At 44.7% G+C, this 19,851-nt stretch overlaps 1 protein-coding gene across 2 annotated transcripts in view; it reads left to right on the top strand.

Moving 5' to 3' along the window:
* The first annotated feature begins 5,473 nt into the window (after positions 1 to 5,473).
* The window catches only part of Lama3 (laminin subunit alpha 3), a 235,124-nt gene continuing 220,746 nt past the window's right edge, over positions 5,474 to 19,851 (top strand). The window contains exon 1 of one of the 2 annotated variants that reach the window (XR_005496046.2): positions 5,474 to 5,860. Coding sequence is in view for 1 of the 2 variants with exons in the window: in NM_001393748.1 (NP_001380677.1) it covers positions 5,579 to 5,860 (282 nt within the window). In the remaining variant the exon portion in view is untranslated. The remainder of the gene's footprint in view (positions 5,861 to 19,851) is intronic. The other variant, NM_001393748.1, reaches the window with a different exon arrangement.

The raw sequence follows: 19,851 nt of genomic DNA on the forward strand, positions 1-19,851 counted from the left end.
GTGCTGTTCCTCAGGAATCACTCTCCTTAACCCCGGGAATTCACAAGGCTCCACTATCCGCTAGCCCGAAAGCCTCAGGATCAGCCTGTTTCCACCTCCCAGTGCTAGAATTCTAAGTGCACACCATGATGCCTGCCTTGTTTTACATGGGTTCCGGGAGGGTCAAACTCAGGCCTCACACTTGCAAAGGCATGGACTTTACCGGCTGAGCCTCTCCTAAGCCCTGTTATCTGGACCATAGCCATTCTGGCTGGGCTGAGATGGAGTCTCAGACTTTGTAATTTGCATTCCCTGACAGCTAAAGATGTTGAGAATCTTGTCAAGTGTTAGCCATTTGTATTTCCTCCTTTGAGGCCTGACTATTTGTCCATTTATTAACTCAATAGCATTCTTTCAGCTATTTTGCTTTTAGAGTTCTTTATAGATTCGGGATATCAATCTCATATTGATGTATAACCAACAAGATTTTTCTCTCATACAGTTACTGGGTAGAAGCTTTTTTGGTGATCATGAAGTATCTTTCTCCTTTGACGGCATGGTTTGCATCAGTAGGGATCCAGCTTAAAGCCTTGAGTATTGGGGCAAACATTTTGCCACTGAGCTACGTCTCCAGGCTCAGGAGCTGTCATTTCATGCAAGCCCATTTTTCTGTTCTTGGGCCTTCCCCTCTGCTATTAGAAGGCATTGGAAAAGCTCTCCCTGGGACTGTGCTCACCATGCATTGTCTGTTTTCTTTCTGTATGGCCAAAACTTTGGCTTTCATTGGTCTGATGCATTTCAAATCGGATTTAGAGCAGGGTGAGGGCGATGGATCTAGTTTCATTCTTTCACACATAGATATCCAGTTCGCTATGCGCTAGTTTTTGAACAGACTGCCTTTTACCCGAAGTATGCTTTTAACCCTGTTGTCAAAGATTAGCTACAGCTGTGTGGGCTTATTTCCGGTATGGTGTCTGTTTCACTGGTCCGTGTGTCTGTAGTACTTTGTTGTTTTGAGACATAATTTCAACATGTAGCCAGCCTGCCCTTGATGTCAACGATCCTCAGAAGTGCTGGGATTGCCAGCCTAGACCACTATGCTCAGCTACACTGCTTTTATATTTTAAGAAGACCTGCTTTCCACCTTCGGGTTTGTGATGTAGCTTAGCGCTAGGATAGCAGCATCTGTTCATTATGGTTTCATTGTTACATTTGCCTTCTGGAGGCCACAGGTGTGTGCTCGGTGTTGCTGCTTTGTTTATATTCTTCTCCCTGCTGCTTAGCAGTGCTGCCATTGTGTTTGATGAAGGAAGGAGGTAATTTTCACAACCCGTTCCTTCAGGAATCAAACCATTAGCAAGTAGCAGTTTAAGCTCCTGTTCCATAGTGTGGAAGTGTAGAAGAAGGCAAAGAAGAGAAAACCCCAGGCTTCACTTACAGAGCATCTGCTATGCTACACTGTTGCCCAAACGCTAACATTCAAGGAGCGTTAACTAGTTTGATTAGACGCAGGGAGTCAGTCTCCTTCATGTCTAGGTTCTTGACCAGGGAAATGCTTGAGAACAATAGTACCCAGCTTCATTTGCATCTGAGTTCTGAAGGACTCAGAAGGGCCTGAATCACCTCTGACATATCTAAGAAGTTGTTTTCCTCATATTTCCTCTCAGTTTCAGAGTTGTGGCTTTTATGTCTTTTGAGTTAATTTTTGTGTATAGTATGAGGTAGGAGTTCATCTTGGCTCTCCCAGGTGGATATCCAACTGGACAAGCACCCATTATTCACAGGACTCTTTTCTCATGCGACAGCCTTGGTGTCCTGTTGAAAACCAAGTGCTCATGACTTAAAGGTTTGTTTATGGACTCAATTATGTTCAGTTGATCTCCATGTTCCCCTACCTGTTGCCTTGGTTACAGTCACCTTGTTTTAAATTCTGAAGTAAAAAAGCGAAGCTCATACTTCGTTGTTTTCAGGATTCCTATGACCTAATAGGTCCCCTGAAGTTTCATAAGAATTTTAGGATTCTCATGTCAGTTTCTGAAAAAAGGTGAGAGAGAGAGAGAGAGAGAGAGAGAGAGAGAGAGAGAGAGAGAGAAGGAAGGAGGGGGAGGGGGAGGAGGGAGGCGGAGGGGAGGGGAGGGAGAGGGAGAGGGAGAGAGAGAGAGAGAGAAGGAAGGAGGGGGAGGGGGAGGAGGGAGGTGGAGGGGAGGGGAGGGAGAGGGAGAGGGAGAGGGAGAGGGAGAGAGAGAGAGAGAGAGAGAGAGAGAGAGAGAGAGAGAGAGAGAAGGAAAACGGAAATTTTGATAGGGATTGTGGTTCAGTCTGTAGACTGCTGTGTGAACAATCACATCTTAATATTTTATATGCCAACCCATAAATATAGAACTTCACATTCACAGATATTCCCCAAATTGATGGATGATGTCTTGGTGTGATGCCAATTTTGGTTATCACCGGGACACACGTTGGAAGAGAAAATGTTAACTGAAGAATTGCTTCAATCATTGGCCTGTGTGTATGTGTGTATTGGGCATTTTCTCACTAACTGATGTAGGTAGGCTCAGCGCACAGTGGGCAGTGCCTTCCCTCAGCAGGCGGGCCTGAACTGTACTAAAAGCTTATGAATGTGAGCTTGCTAGCAAGCCAATAAGAAATGTTCCCCCAGGTCTGGTCTTCCTGTTCCTCCCTCCATATTCCTGGCTTCAGTCAAATGATGGGCTGTTACCTATAGGATGAAAAAAACCCTTTCCTTTCCACGTTGCTTTTGGTCATGGTGTTTATTCCAGGAAGAGAAAGCAGACTAGAACATTTGTCTTACTTCTCCTCCCTCCAATTTACTGACCATACGAAAACAATACAAATTCAGCCCAAACCATGTTTTGAGTTACAAACCCTTTCCTGAGCTACTGATCTGTAGTAAGATGTTTGCTGTTGGGCACTAACAGCACTAGCAGCCCCTGACTCCAGTTACCCACACACCCATGTAGGTGAGACCCAGCTCTTCACTCCATTTGCTAAGCTGTGCTGCTCAGTAGGTCACATGGTCTAAGTACATTTGTGACTTATTGCCACCTTGTGATGAGTTTATAGGATGCTGCTTCCTTGTTAGTCAAGGTCCATCTGTATTAAGATCCCCTGAAATATCTTGGAAGATATCAGTTTTTATAGGACAAATATTGAACTTTTTAATTTACTTTTTCCCTAGGGCTTCTATTCTCTTTGATGCTATCATAAAAGAACTTTTTATAATTTCATTTTACTAGTGCTGGAGACAGGATTGACTTTGTGCATTTTCATATCATTTCCTTTTTGTTAGATATTGCAAATATATGTCAAAATATATTCTATACGGTTGTTCTTATGGCCTAATAACATTGAGAGGCTTATAAACATAAACAAAACAAACTAAATAGCTTCAAGGAACCATTAGGTCAAATGTTTGCCATGTCCCAGAGAATTGCAGGGCTGTAAATCCCAGGACTATAAAATGTAGAGGAACTACAGGCAAATTATATATTGGAGTCATTTGCTGAGCACTGCAGAAATTCCTCCCCTGTAATGTAAGATTTTTTCACTTTACCAAGAGTGTGTTGATTTCATGAATTCTCTCCAACCCTCAGCTTTACACTCAATGATCTTAATCGGTTGACAAGCGAGAGATAGGCCTTACTGGTTGGTGTTTGCATCTTGGTTCCCAGGAAGAGCAGAATTCTAAACTAGCTATGTCTATTTGCTTTTACATTTTCTTTTTATTAAATTGGCTCTCTTAGCCCTGATGTTAGCCTTTCCTGTGTTTTTTTTTTGTGAGAGTTGTTTATTAAAGGCATTAGTCACTTGTCACTTACGGAACCCATTTTCTCCCACACGCATGTGTTTTCTGCTGGTTAAGACGCTGTCTGACATGCACATTTTCAATCAGTTCTTATGGCCTCTCTTTTATATTAGGTCCATGAATGCCTTTCCCTGCCTCCAGAACAAACAGAAGATTAAATAGGTCACATAACTATTCCAGTGGGGATCTGCTAACCATTATATATAATATATATATACTTTATATCAGTGAACTCTCTCGCCTTCAGCTCAGTCCTTTTGAGCTTTTGTGTTTTTGTTGTTGGTGTAGTGGGTTTTTTGTTTGTTTTGTTTTTGATTTTTTCAACACAGGGTTTCACTGTGTAGCCCTGGCTGTCCTGGAACTCGCTCTGTAGACCAGGCTGGCCTGGAACTCAGAGATCCTCCTGCCTCTGCCTGCGGAGTGCTGGGACTAAAGGCGTGCGGGGTTCATTTGAGTTTTTACAACAGAGTAAACACGAAATTGCGTGAAACCAGAACAAGGTGGCATGTTTCCGGTGTGGCTGCTTCCTGGTTTAGACAGTCTTCATTGTACCCTTATAGAGGCAAGAACCAGCCAGCACACTCTGATCTCTTATTTTTCGTTCGTTTCTTTATTCATTTTGGTTTGAGATGGGGTTTTGTCAGCCCAGTCTGACCTTTGACACCCGATCCACCTGCCTCAGCCTTCCGTAGTGCTGGGTTGCGGGTGTGTGCCACCATGCCTTTGGGGCTCGATTACAAAGGTACTGGTCACATTCACCAGCACTACCCCCTCGATATATTTATCTGATTATTCCCTGGATATAAATCTGTGCAAGTGGGATGACTCAAAGCGAAAGCATACTGCAAAAAACTAAAAAAAAAAAAAAAATCCTTCTTTAACTAAAAACTTCACGGTTGACTGTAGGGTTTCAGCCTATGAATCTGTTGTGGGGAGGTTCAGGGATGTTCACACCACAGCACCTCTCAAGTGTGCAAGCTCAAGTGTTCTCATCCCTGTATCCAGGCAGTGGTGTTTCTCACGTCTTGCCTCTTTCCCTCCTTCTCTAGCTTCAGTCCTGGGACACTTGGCACCCTCGAGCATGCTGGCTTCCCCATCAATAGCACCTCCTCTAATACCTTAGAGGGCCTGTCGTGAATCCAGTGTTGGGGAGTGTCCAAGTCTCAGCCTTAAGGGAGTAGTAGTACCTGGACATCTAAAGGATTTCACGCGAGGTACCTTCCCTGCGAACCACAGCGAGCATCACCGGGTTGTGGTTTGGATATGTACTTTCCACCACTGCTAACTCAGCGAGATCCTTTAATTCCAGACTCAGCCAGTAGCTGTACCGGCAAGATAGAAGAATGGGCCCACAGATCAATGCTCGACTGGGAACTGTAAATGTCTTTGACGAAAGTTCTACAGGCAGTGGCAGTTTCCTGCAAGCCTCTCAGAAACTGGAGACCTCAGTATTTGGAGAGCACACACCGGTTTGATTTCTGATCTGGCTCTTAGGACAGTCGGAGGAACACCCGGTCTCCTGGATTTGGGAAGCCTGGAAAGTTTGCAGCTCGCAATATCTATGCCTGACATTTCCTGACCCGGCCGTTGCCAGCGCAGCCGCAGGTTCCGCAACGCGGAGCCGCGCCCACGCGTCGGCCTCAGCGCGTGGACAGAGGGGCGCGGCCCAGGGCGCCGCCTACTCCTGAGGCTGCTCGGGCGCGCAGAGAGTGGCAGCCTCCTGCTCCGTGGTGCCATCCGGAGCACAAGCAGGAGAACCAGCGCCCCGGGATGGCGGTGGCTCTGGGCTGGGCACCGCGATCTTCACCACCGCTGCTCGTGCTATTGCTGCTGCTGCTGAGGATGTCGCCCTGCTGGAGCGTGGTGGCTCAGGACCCTCCGGCCGCCCGGCTCAGTCTGCACCCACCCTACTTCAACCTGGCCCAGGCAGCGAAGATCTGGGCCACCGCCACCTGCGGGGAGCGGGGCCTGGATGTCTCAAGGCCCCGGCCTGAGCTTTTCTGCAAATTGGTGGGCGGCCCCACTGCACCGGGCAGCGGCCACACCATCCAGGTACGGTCAGTCCCCCACAGATAGAGGGTGATTGGTTTGAGAGTGGTGACTAGTTCTCTACATGGGCCAGTCACTGAGGCCAAAGGACGGATCTTCTTTTCCCAACTAGACCTAATGACCTCAAGTGAATGGGGCCGAGCTGTCCCAAGGCCAGACTGACTGGAGAGAGACCCTGTGACCTGGGCGCAGTGCTCCGTGTATGAGCCTATGACAGCACTGACCTGGCCACATGCTACTGTAGGTGGATGGGGTAGGCAAGGTGAGGGCGAGTGAAAGTTGTGATCAGTTTCCAGCTTGCAGAAGAGGAAGTCCGAGGCTTCATAGCAAAATTTCCATCCCCGACGGCACCTGGCTATCCCAGGACAGACCGTGGGCTTCAGTGGCGGCTGTCTGCCAGACTTTTCATATTTGCAACCTTATGCCTAGGAGACTTCGGTAGTATTTCTGGTTATATCCCTGGTACCTCTTCACTGTCAGCAAAAAGATTCACCTGATGGGCCAACAAGCAGTTCTGGGGGCCAGTGAGACTTTCAGTGGGCAGGAACACCGGCAGTGAACACCTGGCAGGAAAGAGGGTGCGCGGTTGCTCCAACTTAATCAGTACCTGCTGGTGTGCCAGCCCTCACATCCGGGCCTCAGCGTGGGCTGGGAGGCCTCAAAGGAGAAGGCCAAGAAACAACACTTGATCCTAGGATGGATGTGAGCGTTTGAAGTCCAGTCCTAAGTCCAAATTCTCTACTCCAAGCTATCCTTTCTCCTGGAAGTCCCGCTGAGGAGAGGAAGTATTACAGGAAGTGGGAGTAATTTTGGAGCTTAAAGTGTCTGGGTTAGTGTGTTAGACAGTCTTGACTGGCACCACCATAAATGACATAAAGGAACTGCTATGTGGTAGATGCAAATTTATTTACAAATTATATATGCATGTGAACATGTTAACATACTGTGCACATTTCATTCCATGGAAAGAAAATTGAGAAGATAAATCAATGATAAAACAATTTTTATCATATAGTATAAACATGCAAAAAGGGAACTAAAAAGACAGCCACCACGAGGATACTTGTAATTGTCTCCAATGGGTTGCACATAGGTTTGCTTTAATTATCTGTTATTATGCGTGTACACGAAATGTAACTATGGAATTCGTTCTGACACATTTAGTTTGGTATTGTTGCTCAATGATTCCAGTTGGTTTCCAGTGGGCTCAGTGGTTATAGTCCAGTGGTAGGTGCTTGCCTAGTGTGCAGGAGGCCCTAGGCCTTCCTGGTACTAAACACAAACAGAAAATCAGCGGTCTGGGTTGCAAAGGCATGGTGGTCCTCCCCTGGTGTTTCAGCACTGGCAAGCCTAGGGCAGGAGGATTGAGAATTCGAGGTTGGCCTAGGCTCCATGTCAAGTTCAAGGTCATGACCACGCTGTCCTTGTAGCTCCACTATCCTCTCTGCTGACTCCTTGCTTTTTTTCATCCCCACTTTTGGCTGCTTTCTTCCCTTTCTCCTCTTCTTTGTAGTTCTCTGTATGTGAGCAATGTCCTGACCAGTTACCATTGTGTTTGTGTGTGCGCCGAATAGCACTGTCCTACAGGTTAAAGCAAGTTTTTCACACAAAAAATTCCAATGGTGGCAGACAGAGGAGCCCTAGCAAGTGGGTGCGTGACAGGCTTCTTGCTGTCTACACTCACTAAATCACACACTCAGAATTCACTCAGGCCTGCGCTTCCCAACCCCAACCCCAGTAAAAACTTGGCTGGTCATGGCTCCTCTTACATGCTATTGCCAAGGTTTTCTACCAGGGAAAACCACATTTTAATGTTTCAGACAATCTGTTCAAAAAGCACTGGCAGTTTTCTTTCGGAAAAAAATTAAAATACATTAGAAAAACTTGTTTTACATTTAAGTAAATGAAAATATAAGACTTCTAAAGTTAATGAATTTCTGGCTTTGCCACAAGAAAGGCATCCATTGCCAAACATTGTCTATCAGAATGCTTTTACCTCCGTGAGGCATGCAATTCCTTAGAAAAGTGTTGACTTTCCCACACACCATTGACATAAGACGCCTATGTTGATAAAATAGAGGGCCTGCCTTTATTGGTCTGTAAAGCAGTTCATGTCCACCAGATCCCTGCTGCACCCAGATGTCATCCCAGAGAGTCAGCAAGTTTGGGATGTTTGGGGAAAATCCATGTAATTCTTTCAAAAAGCATTTTACTGTTGTGTATTAATTATCAAGACAATGGGCTTTAATTTTCACTCCTGCAAATCACATTCATATGTGAGCACCTTTCTTCCCTTCCCTTCCCTTCCCTTCCCCTCCCTTCCCTTCCTTTCCCTCCCCTCCCCCAACCCCCTTTCTGAATAGTTCACCTTCTACTTTCCTGACTTTTCTTAAAATTTAGAATCATGCACGAGGGAGAATGTGGGAGATTTTCTTTCTTAGTCTGGCCCGTTTTGTTTATTTGGATAGTCTCCAGTCCTATCCATTATCTTTTGGATAATATGAGCTTTGTATTACCACCACCACCACCATCACCATATTATTATTATTATTATTATTATTATTATTATTATTATTATTATTATTATGGAATCTCCCATCATGCACCCTAATCATACTCACCTTCCAGTCTCCCTATGTCCATCCTCCCTTGTTACCCTGCCCCCAAAAGGAAACAACAAGTTCATTTTGTGGTGTCCATATACTCATTAGAGTCCGGTCAGATTCCTAGCGGCCAACCTACCAGGAAGGATGCGTCTTTCTCCACCAACATCACACCAGAAGCCATCAGCTGAGCAGAGCCATGTGGTGGCTGCTGAGGGGCAGAACCAGCTCTCCTGCCCCACACCACTGTGGTCAAATAACACTCTCTTGCAGTGGTTCTCAACCTTCCTAATGCCATGACCCCTTAATCAGTTCCTCATGTTGTGGTGACCTCTAATCATAAAATCATTTTTGTTGCTGCCTCATAAGTAATGTTGCTACTGTTAGGACTCGTTTTGTAAATATCTGTGTTTTCTGAGGTCTTAGGTGACCCTATGAAAGAGTTGTTCAATCCCCAAAGGGGTCACGACCCAGAGGTTGAGAACTGATTCTCCGCTGAGAATATTTGCCACACTTTCTTCACCCATTCATCACCTAGGTGTTGGTGGACACCTAGGACATTCCACACCCTGGCTATTGTAAGTACGTGAACACCAACATAGATAGACATGCAGGGCTTCCTGTCGTACGCTAGTGTTTCTCCCTTGAGTATCACCCTGGGCTTATGGTGCGGTTGCACTATGTAGTAGGTTTATTTACTCCTGACTTTTATTTTTTTTTTATTTTTTTATTTTTTATTTACCTCCATTCCAGTTGCCACAGTGGTCACAGTGGTTTCTATTCTCAACAAGAACTTCCCATTCTAGGAGTCCTCACCAGCCTATCCTGTTCCCATAGTACCCAGGTTGACTGGGATGGGATGGAGTCTCAGTGAGTTTGATTTGCATTTTCAGACAAAGGTTGTCAAACACTTTTTAAAAATCTATTTATTGGTTACTTGTCATTTGGGGGGAGAGTATCTCCTCAGTTTGTCTATTAGTTTGGGCGTTTGATTATTTATATATCCTGGATAGTAATCCTGTACTGGTTGAATTGCTGGTGGAATTTTTCTTCCATTCCGTATATGTCCCTTCGCTCAATTGACTGTTGTCTGGGATGTGTAGAAGCTTTTTAATTGTACACAATCCCATCACCATGCCAAGCTCTTACTGTCTGGCCCACTGAGGCTCATTTAGAACGTCGTGGTTTATCCCTGCGTCTTATGTGCTTCCTCCTGATTTCCTGCATCAGTCCCAAGGTCTCCGGCTTCCCAGGAGGGTCTTTGAGTCACTCTGTTTTGACGTTTATCCAGGTGAGAGCTAGGAGCTACTCACGGGCGCCTACGCGCCAGCATCCAGCCTTCCCAGCACAGCGTGTCACAGTGGCTAACTGGTCTCTTCGGCATCCATGTTGAAACCTGGCTGTGGTTGCCCGGGTTTGTTTGGGGATCCTTTATTTTATTCCATTAGTCTGTTTCTGTTTTGGCGATGGTTCAATAGGTTTTGATTACCATGGCTCTGTCGTATAATTTGAAGTGAGGTGTTGTGGTATCTCCAGCATTGCTTTCTTTAAAAAATTGTATTGCTATGGCTATTCAGAGGGGTGTGTGTGTGTTCGTGTGTGTGTGTGTGTGTGTGTGTGTGTGTGTGTGTGTGTGTGTGTATGTCTGTGTGCATGAGTGCTTTCATATACAGTTATTTCTAGTTCTGTGAAAAGATGTCCGTGGGATTTTGATAGGGATCACGCTGAATCACTAGATGGTTTATGGCAGCAGAGAAAATAGTATTTGTTCTGCTCACCCACTAGCACGGGGTTCTCTCCGTCTTCTGGCGCCCCCTTTGGTTTCTTTCCTTGGAGTTGCATAGCTTCATTGCAAAGCTCTGTCACCTCTCTGGCTATGTTTATCCCAAGGGACTTTGTAGGCATCTGTGAATGAGGTTACTTTCCTGATTGATTTCTCAGTCTGTTCATTGTTGAGATATAAAGAGCTACTGAGTTTTATATGTTGATTTTTTTAATACCGTTCCTTTGCTAAATTTGTTTGTCAGGTCCAGAAAGTTTTTGATAGACTCTTCTAAGTGTAGGATCTTGTCATTTGAAAATAGAAATAATTCGACCTCTTCCTCTTTCATCGGCAGACCATTTATTTATTTACTTGTTTGTTTATTAAGTACTTCATTGAGTAAAAGCGTTAACAGTGGACATCCTTGTCTTCGTCCTGACCTTAGACAAATGATTTGAGTTTTCCCCTGCAGTCTGATGCTGCCTCAAGGTAATGTTAGATAGCATGTATTATGTTGCGTCACGAGGCTTCTGTGTACTTCCTTCGGAAGTTGATTTTTGTCAGGCGATTTCATGCCTCTGTCTAGATCATCGTGTGCATTGTTGTTATTAATTCTATCCGGGGCTGTGCTTTGTCGCCACTTGGCGTTTGTCACGCCATCCTTGCATCCCTAGAATGCAACCGACCTTGTCATGGTGTGTGGTTTTATTAAGTGACTGCTGGATTTATTCTGCAAATATTTTGTTGAACTCTTTTTTTTTTTTTTGCATACATGTTCACCAAGAGCATTGGTTGACAGTTTTCTTTGGTCAACTGTCGTCCTTATTTGACTTAGGTATCAGAGTGGAAGTGGCTTTATAGTGGACACTAGAAGAGTGCTTCCCTTCCCTGCTTGATGGGATAGAGTGAAGATTGTTGATGCTGGTTCTTTGCTGAGGCTATTGTAAGATCCAGCAGTGCATATTCTTGATCCTCACCTTCTCTCTGTTGAGAGACATGGTATCGAACTGGTCTCATTATTTATATGTTTAAGTTTTTAAAAAATCCTTCTTGGGGGTTAGAGAGATGGCCTAGCTGTTAAGCACTTACTGGTCTTCCAGAGGACCTGGGTTTGTCCCCAGAACCCACATGGTGGCTCCCAGCCATTATCACTATGACCGTGCCTGTTGTGTCTAGTGACATTTATTTATTTTTTTAAAGATTTATTTATTTATTATATATAAGTACACTGTAGCTGTCTTCAGATACACCAGAAGAGGGCATCGGATCTCTTTACAGATGGTTGTGAGCCACCATGTGGTTGCTGGGAATTGAACTCATGACCTCTGGAAGAGCAGTCGGGTGCTCTTAACCGCTGAGCCATCTCTCCAGCCCTAGTGACGTTTATTTTATGAATTGGACACACCAACATTGGGTGCCTATACGTTTATAATGACCATGACTCTCTGGTATATGGGGTAACTTTGCCTCTTCTATTATTGTCTGACATCTGCTTTGATGGATATAACTATATAGTGGCAGCTACTTGCTTCTGCACACTGGTCGCTTGGATATCATTTCCTGTCCTTTTACTCTGTCTGTATGTATCTTTGCTGCTATGTTTTCTGCAGGCAGCAAAGAGTTGGACCTTGGATTAGTGCAATGGCTCAGTGCTAAAAGCACTTGCTGTCAAGACTGGCACCCTGAGTTTGATCCCTGGTACTACATGGTATAAGACAGAACTAACTTTCACTAGTTGACTTCTGACTTTCATGTATGCACTGTAGCATGTGTACCTCTCTCTACATATACAAATGAATTTAATAATTTTTTAGAAAATGATTGGATCACTTTTGTTAGTCTACTCAGAGGTCTATGTCTTTTAATTTGATAATTAAGACTATTTATAATCAGAGTTAGGATGAAAATGTGTGTGCTAAATTCTTTCATTTTATTGCTTTTATGCTATTTGATTTTTTTCCTAATCCTTATTAGAGTACAGTTCATCATTGTGGGGAAGTCAGGCAGGAATTTGAAGCAGCTAGCCACATTCCAGAGTCCAGAGCAGAGAAAGAACAAGTGCATGCCTGCTTTCTACTCAGCTCATCTTCTTCACTATTATACTAGTCAGGATGGGCCCTAGGGAATGGTGCTGCCCATAGTGGGCTAGGTCTTCCCACCTCAGTTACCACAATCAAGATAACCCCACAGACATGCCTAGAGGCCAACTAGGTCTAGATGATGCCTCATTGAGACTGTCTTCCCATATGATTCTAGGTTATATCGAGTTGACATTTGAGAGCTAACCATCATAGGAACTAATATTTCCTAAAGCCACAGCTTGAAAATGGCTCTTGTTACTGCATCTGCTTTTACACCGAGACAAGCAGAGGGGTTCTTGAGGGCCATTATGCAATCTCTAAATAAGCTATAGACTTCCTTTTCTGTTTCTTTCTGTATGGGTTTTCCAGGATGCCTTCCCTTGCTCTCTTTCTGTCCCTGTGTCCCCCCACAGGCAGTCAGGCCACTGGGCTGTGCATCGCTGTGCCCTCTGTCCCGTAAGCAGTCTCTGGGTCTCTCAGTGTCCCTCTGTTTACCCTTCGGTGTGTCCTTCAGTCACCAGTTTTGGTGAGAGGCTGACTTCCGGCTGTTTTGATTCAGAACTGTTGAGAGATAATGGGAAAGTGCTGTCTGCCTCTTTGGATCCGCCATCTTGACTCGTCCCCTTGAATCATTTTCAATGCTTCAGCATGAGATAACTGTGAGCTCTGCATCGTTAGGAGACATACGCTCATGTTCACTTCTCATTCCAATCTGGGGTTGCATTTTCTTTGCTATTTAAGGGAGGAGAATCCATATTTTATTTGGCCAGGTTGTGTGTCATGGTCACATACTAGGCTGGTAACCCACCTTCTCTCTCAGACACTCAAAACTATTAAAAGCAAGTGATCATCTGACTTGGGGACTGGGTGAAGGCCCCTATGACAATCTGTATATTAAATAGTAGCAAAACTGAGTTTTTCACTTTAAAATAACTGTCTACTGTAGCTTGAATATTTAATTCTTAAGGACACTAGATTGCTTGCCACGCCAGCATTGGAGAGAATTGTTCTAGTTTTGGGTAGAGCAGGCATGAAGTGAAAAATTCACCACAGAGATCCTTAACTGTGGTTCTCCCCAGATTTGCCCACAGAGAGCCACCACATGCTCTCCAAGTGGCACTGTTAGTGATAGGCCACTTGGCCCTGTTGTGTGGCTGCCCAGAAAAGATACTTTTCCCGGGTTTGTAGGACAGGCTAATGTGCATGGGCTATGACTCCCAGAAAGTAGGAAGTGGCTTCTCAAGTTCACTCAGCAGCCTGTGGCTCTAGACCAGGGCATGACTTCATAAAGACTCCTCAGTTTAGTGATAAGCTGTACTTGGTAGTTTCCTCCTCAAAGAAAAAAGTGAACTGAAGTTGCCTTCTGCTCCAACAGTTGAGGGACCCAGGAATGTAGATTACTTGTGATAGGAGAGAAGCATATTTGGAGAAGGGAGAAAAAGCTGAGCTCTAGAGGTTGGACTACTGGTCACGTTTCCCCAGTGTGGGCAGAAATTCATATGGATTTGTCTTTCAGATCATGAGAGGCGGCTGCACACAGGTGGAGAAAGTGGAGAAGGACTGGGAAATTATGACCAATCTGTTGTTTGTATCTGAATGATGCTGCACTGACCCTTCTTAAGCACAGCTGGAGATTGGAAGGAGAGGGGTTAACTAACAGCTCTGTTTCTTGAACTTTCTAAAAATAAGTTTGTGAAGCCAGCCAAGATTTAGAATTTCATGCCAAAAGGCTCTGTAAAAATTAAAGTTGCAGAAGTGAGCAAAGGCCATGTCTAAAAATAGAACCTGGTCCCATGGTAGTGGCTAATTTTTGGTAGTGCATCTATAACAACAAGGCTGGTATTTTAACGGTAGCCCCGGTCAAAAGGCAGGGTGAGTTATGATTCTGAGTAGTGTTTGTGTCAGAGATTCATTTTGTTCTTCCTCGCCCTGAAGATCCCATAAAGAAGGGTTCAGATTCTCGCTGTTACTCAGATGTCTGAATTTTTGTTTTGAGAGATTTCTTTGATCCAAGGGTCCTGTCCATGCTTTACCATGAAACCTGCAGTACAACTTAGAAGCCATTGACCATTTGATGGGGACGGCGTTAAAGGATGTCAGCAGTTAACCTGACAGGTGTATTGGCTTTGCATGGTCCCTTACCTGTGAAACCTGGGGATGTTACATACTGGACAACAGCAATGACAACATGGGAATTGAAATTGAAAATATGGCCTCAAGTGCAGGGGCCAAGATAGCTCAGCCGTTAAGCACACTTGATATTTTTCCAGAGGACCCAAGTTCAAACCAGCTCCAGGTGGGTAATGGCGATAGACACTGTGGGCACCTACACTCCTGTCCATATACCCACATGCAGCCATACATCCTACACATGATTAAAAAATAATAAAACTTTTATAAGATTCTGAAGAAAATGTGACCTGAGAGTTTTAGGCTAACTTGGCATAAACACTACAATGTCAGGGATGGTGTGCACAGATGTGTCAAACATCCTGAATTTGCACAGTGACAGGTCTACTTGCCTGTTATCCTTCCCTGCATCCCAGTGTGCCTCCCACAGAGCGCTTGTGTTGATGTGGATGACAGAGACACGCACTTGCACACATGGGCATGGGTAAGAGTGGCGGTGCTCGCTCTTTGCTACAAACCACAACCGAGTTTCAGCTGCGTGTGTAACTTGGTGCCAACGGCCATAAACAGGAAACTGAGTCACACAAGCTTCTGTTTATAGAACTATTGTGAAAGAGAATCATTTGTTAACAGGGCCTTTCCTTTCATTCACATAAAATCCTTAAGTGAGGGCTGGAAAATTTAAGACATTTACTATGACCTTCTTGTAACAATGATAAAATTACTTTGACAATTCGGACAAATGACCTATACATTTAAAGGTGACTGATAGCTTTAATTAATTTATTTTTTATATGAGTGTTTTGCCTGCATATATGTATGTGCACCACATATATGCCTGTGCTCACAGAGGCCAGAGTGAGCATCAGATTCTCTGAATCTGGATTTCCAGATGATCATGAGCCACCATGGGGGGCACTAGGAATTGAGCCCCAGTGCTCTGGAAGGGCAGCGGCTCCCCAGCCCATCTTTATTTAAAAAGAATTTCCCTAATATCTGCCCGTGCTTGTCGAACTAGTCGAGTTTCAGCAGTGAAAGCCCATGTACAAGTGCACACAGGGAAGGGACACAGAAGTGTTTTCCCTCCGTGAGTTGACCTGACGGACCCAACCAGTGGAGACACATGCTCCCACACCAGGCCAGAGCCATTTCACCTTGTTCCTGAGCAAATCTCATGGAGCTAATGCACCTTGGGAGTTGCCTAAGCTACAAGGGCCCAGTCCTTGAATGAGAAGCTTGCCTTCATGCTCTGAATTACTGTTGAGAGATGGGATTAGTGAATCTTTGGGTCACAGAGAAGATACCACTCATTGCAGCCCCTCACTTGTACTATGGCGTCTACTACTGTTTCAAAATGTCAATTGAAGTGGAAGCTTATGGTTTCTTTGGAAAGTCAGTTGTGTCTGGTGGTGTTTGCTAAGGCAAACATGTGAAGGAGTGCTTTCCTGAAGCAGACACAGGCGAAGGGATGTTTTGCTAAAGCAAGCATGAGAGAGGTCATGTGACAAAGGACTCTTTGCTAATGGCAAGCATGTATTGGTTCGCCTTACATAGGGTAGCTGAACTCCATTTGTCACATTTGACACCATAGAGAAAAAAACGAACCAAAGACCTTCTGGTGGTGGACTGGAGTCTTCTTGCCTCTTCTGTGGACTTGGGCTGATTGGCAGGGTGATGTCAGCGGTGCACACTCATGGGGAGTTTTGCTAAGACAGACTCACATGATGCTTTGGGAGGACAGGCGATGTTTGCAGGGAGTATAAATTGGACTTGATGGACAGCGACAGGCTTAGCTTGCGTAGCTGGCTTCGCAATGCTTCTTTGCTTTATTTGTGAAGTGTCTGCCAGTGGAGCAAGCTGCTGCTGCTGACCTGTGAACTGAACTGCTGACTTTCTGACAACGTAGATGGAATTTGCTCCAAAGAACCATTTCCAAACAGGCCCACTGTTTGTATCCTGATAACCTTTCTTTCCCACTACCTCTGCTGGGTGGGGGGCTAGAAGGGAGGGAAAAGCATCTAAGAACCAGCATTAAAAATAGGTTTGGAAAAGTGAGGTCTACAGTTGGCGCTCTGTCTGATGTCTCTACTCCACACATGAAAACTACTTATCTTTTTTCAATTTTTGAAACATGAGTCCTTTCCCACAGTTTTAGCGAAGTGTAATTTAAATTCTATAAAATGTATCTATTACAATCCTTTAGGTCGTATCATATAAATAACTTAGCTTCAAATTCCAGTTATGCATAGGTTGCTGTGGGGTTTTGAACCGATAGGAGTTCTGAAAAAGCTGACGTTAGCAATTGCTTATTAATTCAGTGGGGGCAGGAGCAGATCCTGGGAGCCCCCCACTTCCTTGTTTCTGATGACTCCTCTGGTATCACATGCTTCAGGGAGGGTAGCCCTGGAATCAACTGAGTCTTGCAGGTTGTATCGAATGTGACATTTGGATACCAAGGGCTGGATTTCGACTTTAACTAACTCATCCATTCATCCACAATTATTAAATGGTTAATTATTCTGCATTCTGAGCCTGAAAAAAGACTCCAGACACAAAGCTATCCTTAGATGGTTCGTCCTTGTAAGATCCAGTTTTCTTGAAACTGCAGGGAACTGCTTTGATGGGTGTGATGTCATCTCCTCTGTCATTTAGAAGCAGGTGACAGAGCAGTTCAAATGTGAGTTTATTCTAACTGCACCAGCTCCTGACCTCAGAAAACCTGTGTCACTTAATATAAAACAGCATTCATAATAGTAGCTCATATTTGTGTGTGTGTGTGTGTGTGTGTGTGTGGTGCACATATGTGTGTGTGTGGTATGTGTCTCTGTGTGGTGTGTTTGCAAGTGTGTGGATATGAATGTGTATTATGTGTGTGTGGTGTGAGAGTGTGTGATGTGTGTGTGTATGTGTGTGTGGTGTGTATGTGTCTGTGTGGTTTGTTTATAAGTGTGTGTATGTGAGTGTGTATCTGTATCTTTCTTTGTGCTGTGTGTATATGAGTGTGCATGTGTGTGTGATGTGTGTGGTGTGTGTGAGTATGTATGGGGTATGTGAATGTGTGTGCGGTATGTACATGTTTGTGTCTGTGTGGTATGTCCATGTGTGTGGTATGTTTGTGTGTGTATGTGATTGCGTATGTCTGTGTGGCATGTGTGCTTATATGAGTATGTGTCTGTGTGTGTATGTGGTATGTGTCTATGTGTGTATGTGTTGTATGTGTCTGTGTGTATGTGGCATGTGTGTTTTTGTGTCTGCATGTGTGTTATGTATGCATATATATATGTATGTCTCCGTGTGGTGTATATATGTGTGTGTGTGGTATGTGTGTATAAGTATGCATGTATAAGTCTGTGTGTGTGGTGTATATATGTGTGTATGTGTGTCTGTAAGTGTGTGTTTCTGTGTGTGTATGTGTTGTTTGTGGTGTATGCACACTTATATTACAGGAGCCTGAGGAGGTCAGATGTGACCTCTGCTGTCTTTCTTTGTCACTCTCCTCCATATTCCTTGGAGTCAGGGTCTCTCCCTGAGTCTGATGCTAGGCTGGCACCAGCAAGCATCACTGACCCTCCTGTCTCCCCTCAGCACATGGCCATGCCCAGCACACCAGTGGGTGCTGGGGATTTGCAGTCGGGTCTTCACTAGTACGTAGTAAACTCTCTGAGCTGAGAAGGCAGCTTCTCAGCTCTAGTCTGACCTTTTGTCAATAACGTTCAAAGATGTAGAAGTGTTTCATGAGGTGCAGAGACTGTTCTTAGGTAAGACTTCCTGACGGCAGGCTTGTTTGTCATAGAAGTCACATAAAAGGTTTATTAAAATTCTTTTTATATTACTGTGTGTGTGTGTCTGTGTCTGTGTGTGTCTCTGTGTGTGTCTCTGTGTATGTGTGTGTGTCTGTGTCTCTGTGTGTGTGCGTCTGTGTGTGTGTCTGTGCATGTGTGTGTGTCTGTGTGTGTGTCTCTCTGTGTGTGTCTCTGTGTATGTGTGTGTCTGTGTCTGTGTGTGTATATGTGTGTGTGTCTGTGTATGAGTGTGTGTTTGTGTCTGTGTGTGTGTCTGTGTGTGTGTCTGTGTGTGTGTCTCTCTGTGTCTGTGTGTCTATGTGTGTCTCTGTGTGTGTGTGTGTGTGTCGGTGTGTGTGTTTTGTGGGCTTGCATGCATGTACATGTATGTATTTTCATGCTGGAGGTAACAGGACCAATTGTGGGAGTCAGTTACCGTCTTCCACCATGTGAGTCCTGGGAATTAAACTCAAGATGGTCAGATTTGGTGACAATCACCTCTACTCACAGAGCCATCTTTTGCTGTCAGAATGTACACCACTTTATGTGCTGGAAAGACTTGGTTCACTGACTCATTCCCAACAGCAAATGCTTCTGCCCCTTCTACAACACAGCAGTGTAACATTTGTTGCCTTGGAACAAGGTAACAACTAGTTCAGATACAGCTTGTATCTAAAATCTGAAGGACATATTTTGCATATGATAAAATGACATTTGAAGAATTAATTTTTAAAGCTAATTTAAGTGGCAATAATATCTTTTTCCAGCTGACGAGTTGTTTCTGGTTGTCATGTAGGTATTTCTGGGTCCATTTGCCCACTGAGGAAAGGATTTAGTAGGTGGTCCCTGAGTAGTTTAAATCAAGGTCTAACTAAAAGGGGCCTGCCTGCCTGTGTGTGCAAACTCCTGGCTGAAGACGACGATGGAGAAGCCGGAATCTACTAGGGCAGGGCTGCATCTGCAGACAGCCTTTGCCTGCTTTGCAAGAAAGGGCATCCAGGGCACGGGTTAGAACTAGAATTCTCTTGCCAACAGGGTGGGAACTGCCTAGGGGAAGCCAGCTCATTGAGTCCTGCCTGCCCTAGTTTTCAGCCTGTAACATTATAATCTCTCGGTGAGGGTCATGTGATCGGAAAACACACATGCAATTAATGAACGGGTGCTAGTTAGAGACGAGGGTTTTCAGCAACCGACTGTGTTCACCATTCAAAGCGAGGAAGAAGCTGGTTCTGTGATGCCATCATCTCACTGTGCAAAGTTCATACGATGGCATCAGGTAAAGGGCAGATGGGAAGGCGTAGGCTGATAGTCAGGGCCTACGTAATGCAAGACTGTAATGTAACACACTCTGGTGCAGTATTTAGTGATGCCAGGCACTGGCTGAATGCACCTCATGTGTGTGTGCGTGTGTGTGTGCGTGTGTGTGTGTGTGTGACTGAGAATGTGTGGTAAGCATTTAGCTATGCGTGTAAGCCAGCAAAACACACACACACACACGCACACACACTCCTAATGTGACACTATAGAACAGAGTTCTCTCCTTCCACCTTTACGTGAGTTCTGTGGTGGGACTTAGGCTGCCATGTTTGCACAGGTAGCACCTCTATCTGTTGAGCCGCCCCTCTTATCTTTCTGT

The sequence above is a fragment of the Rattus norvegicus genome, chromosome 18, assembly GCF_036323735.1.
Source record: "Rattus norvegicus strain BN/NHsdMcwi chromosome 18, GRCr8, whole genome shotgun sequence".
In the NCBI taxonomy this organism is placed as follows: domain Eukaryota; kingdom Metazoa; phylum Chordata; class Mammalia; order Rodentia; family Muridae; genus Rattus; species Rattus norvegicus.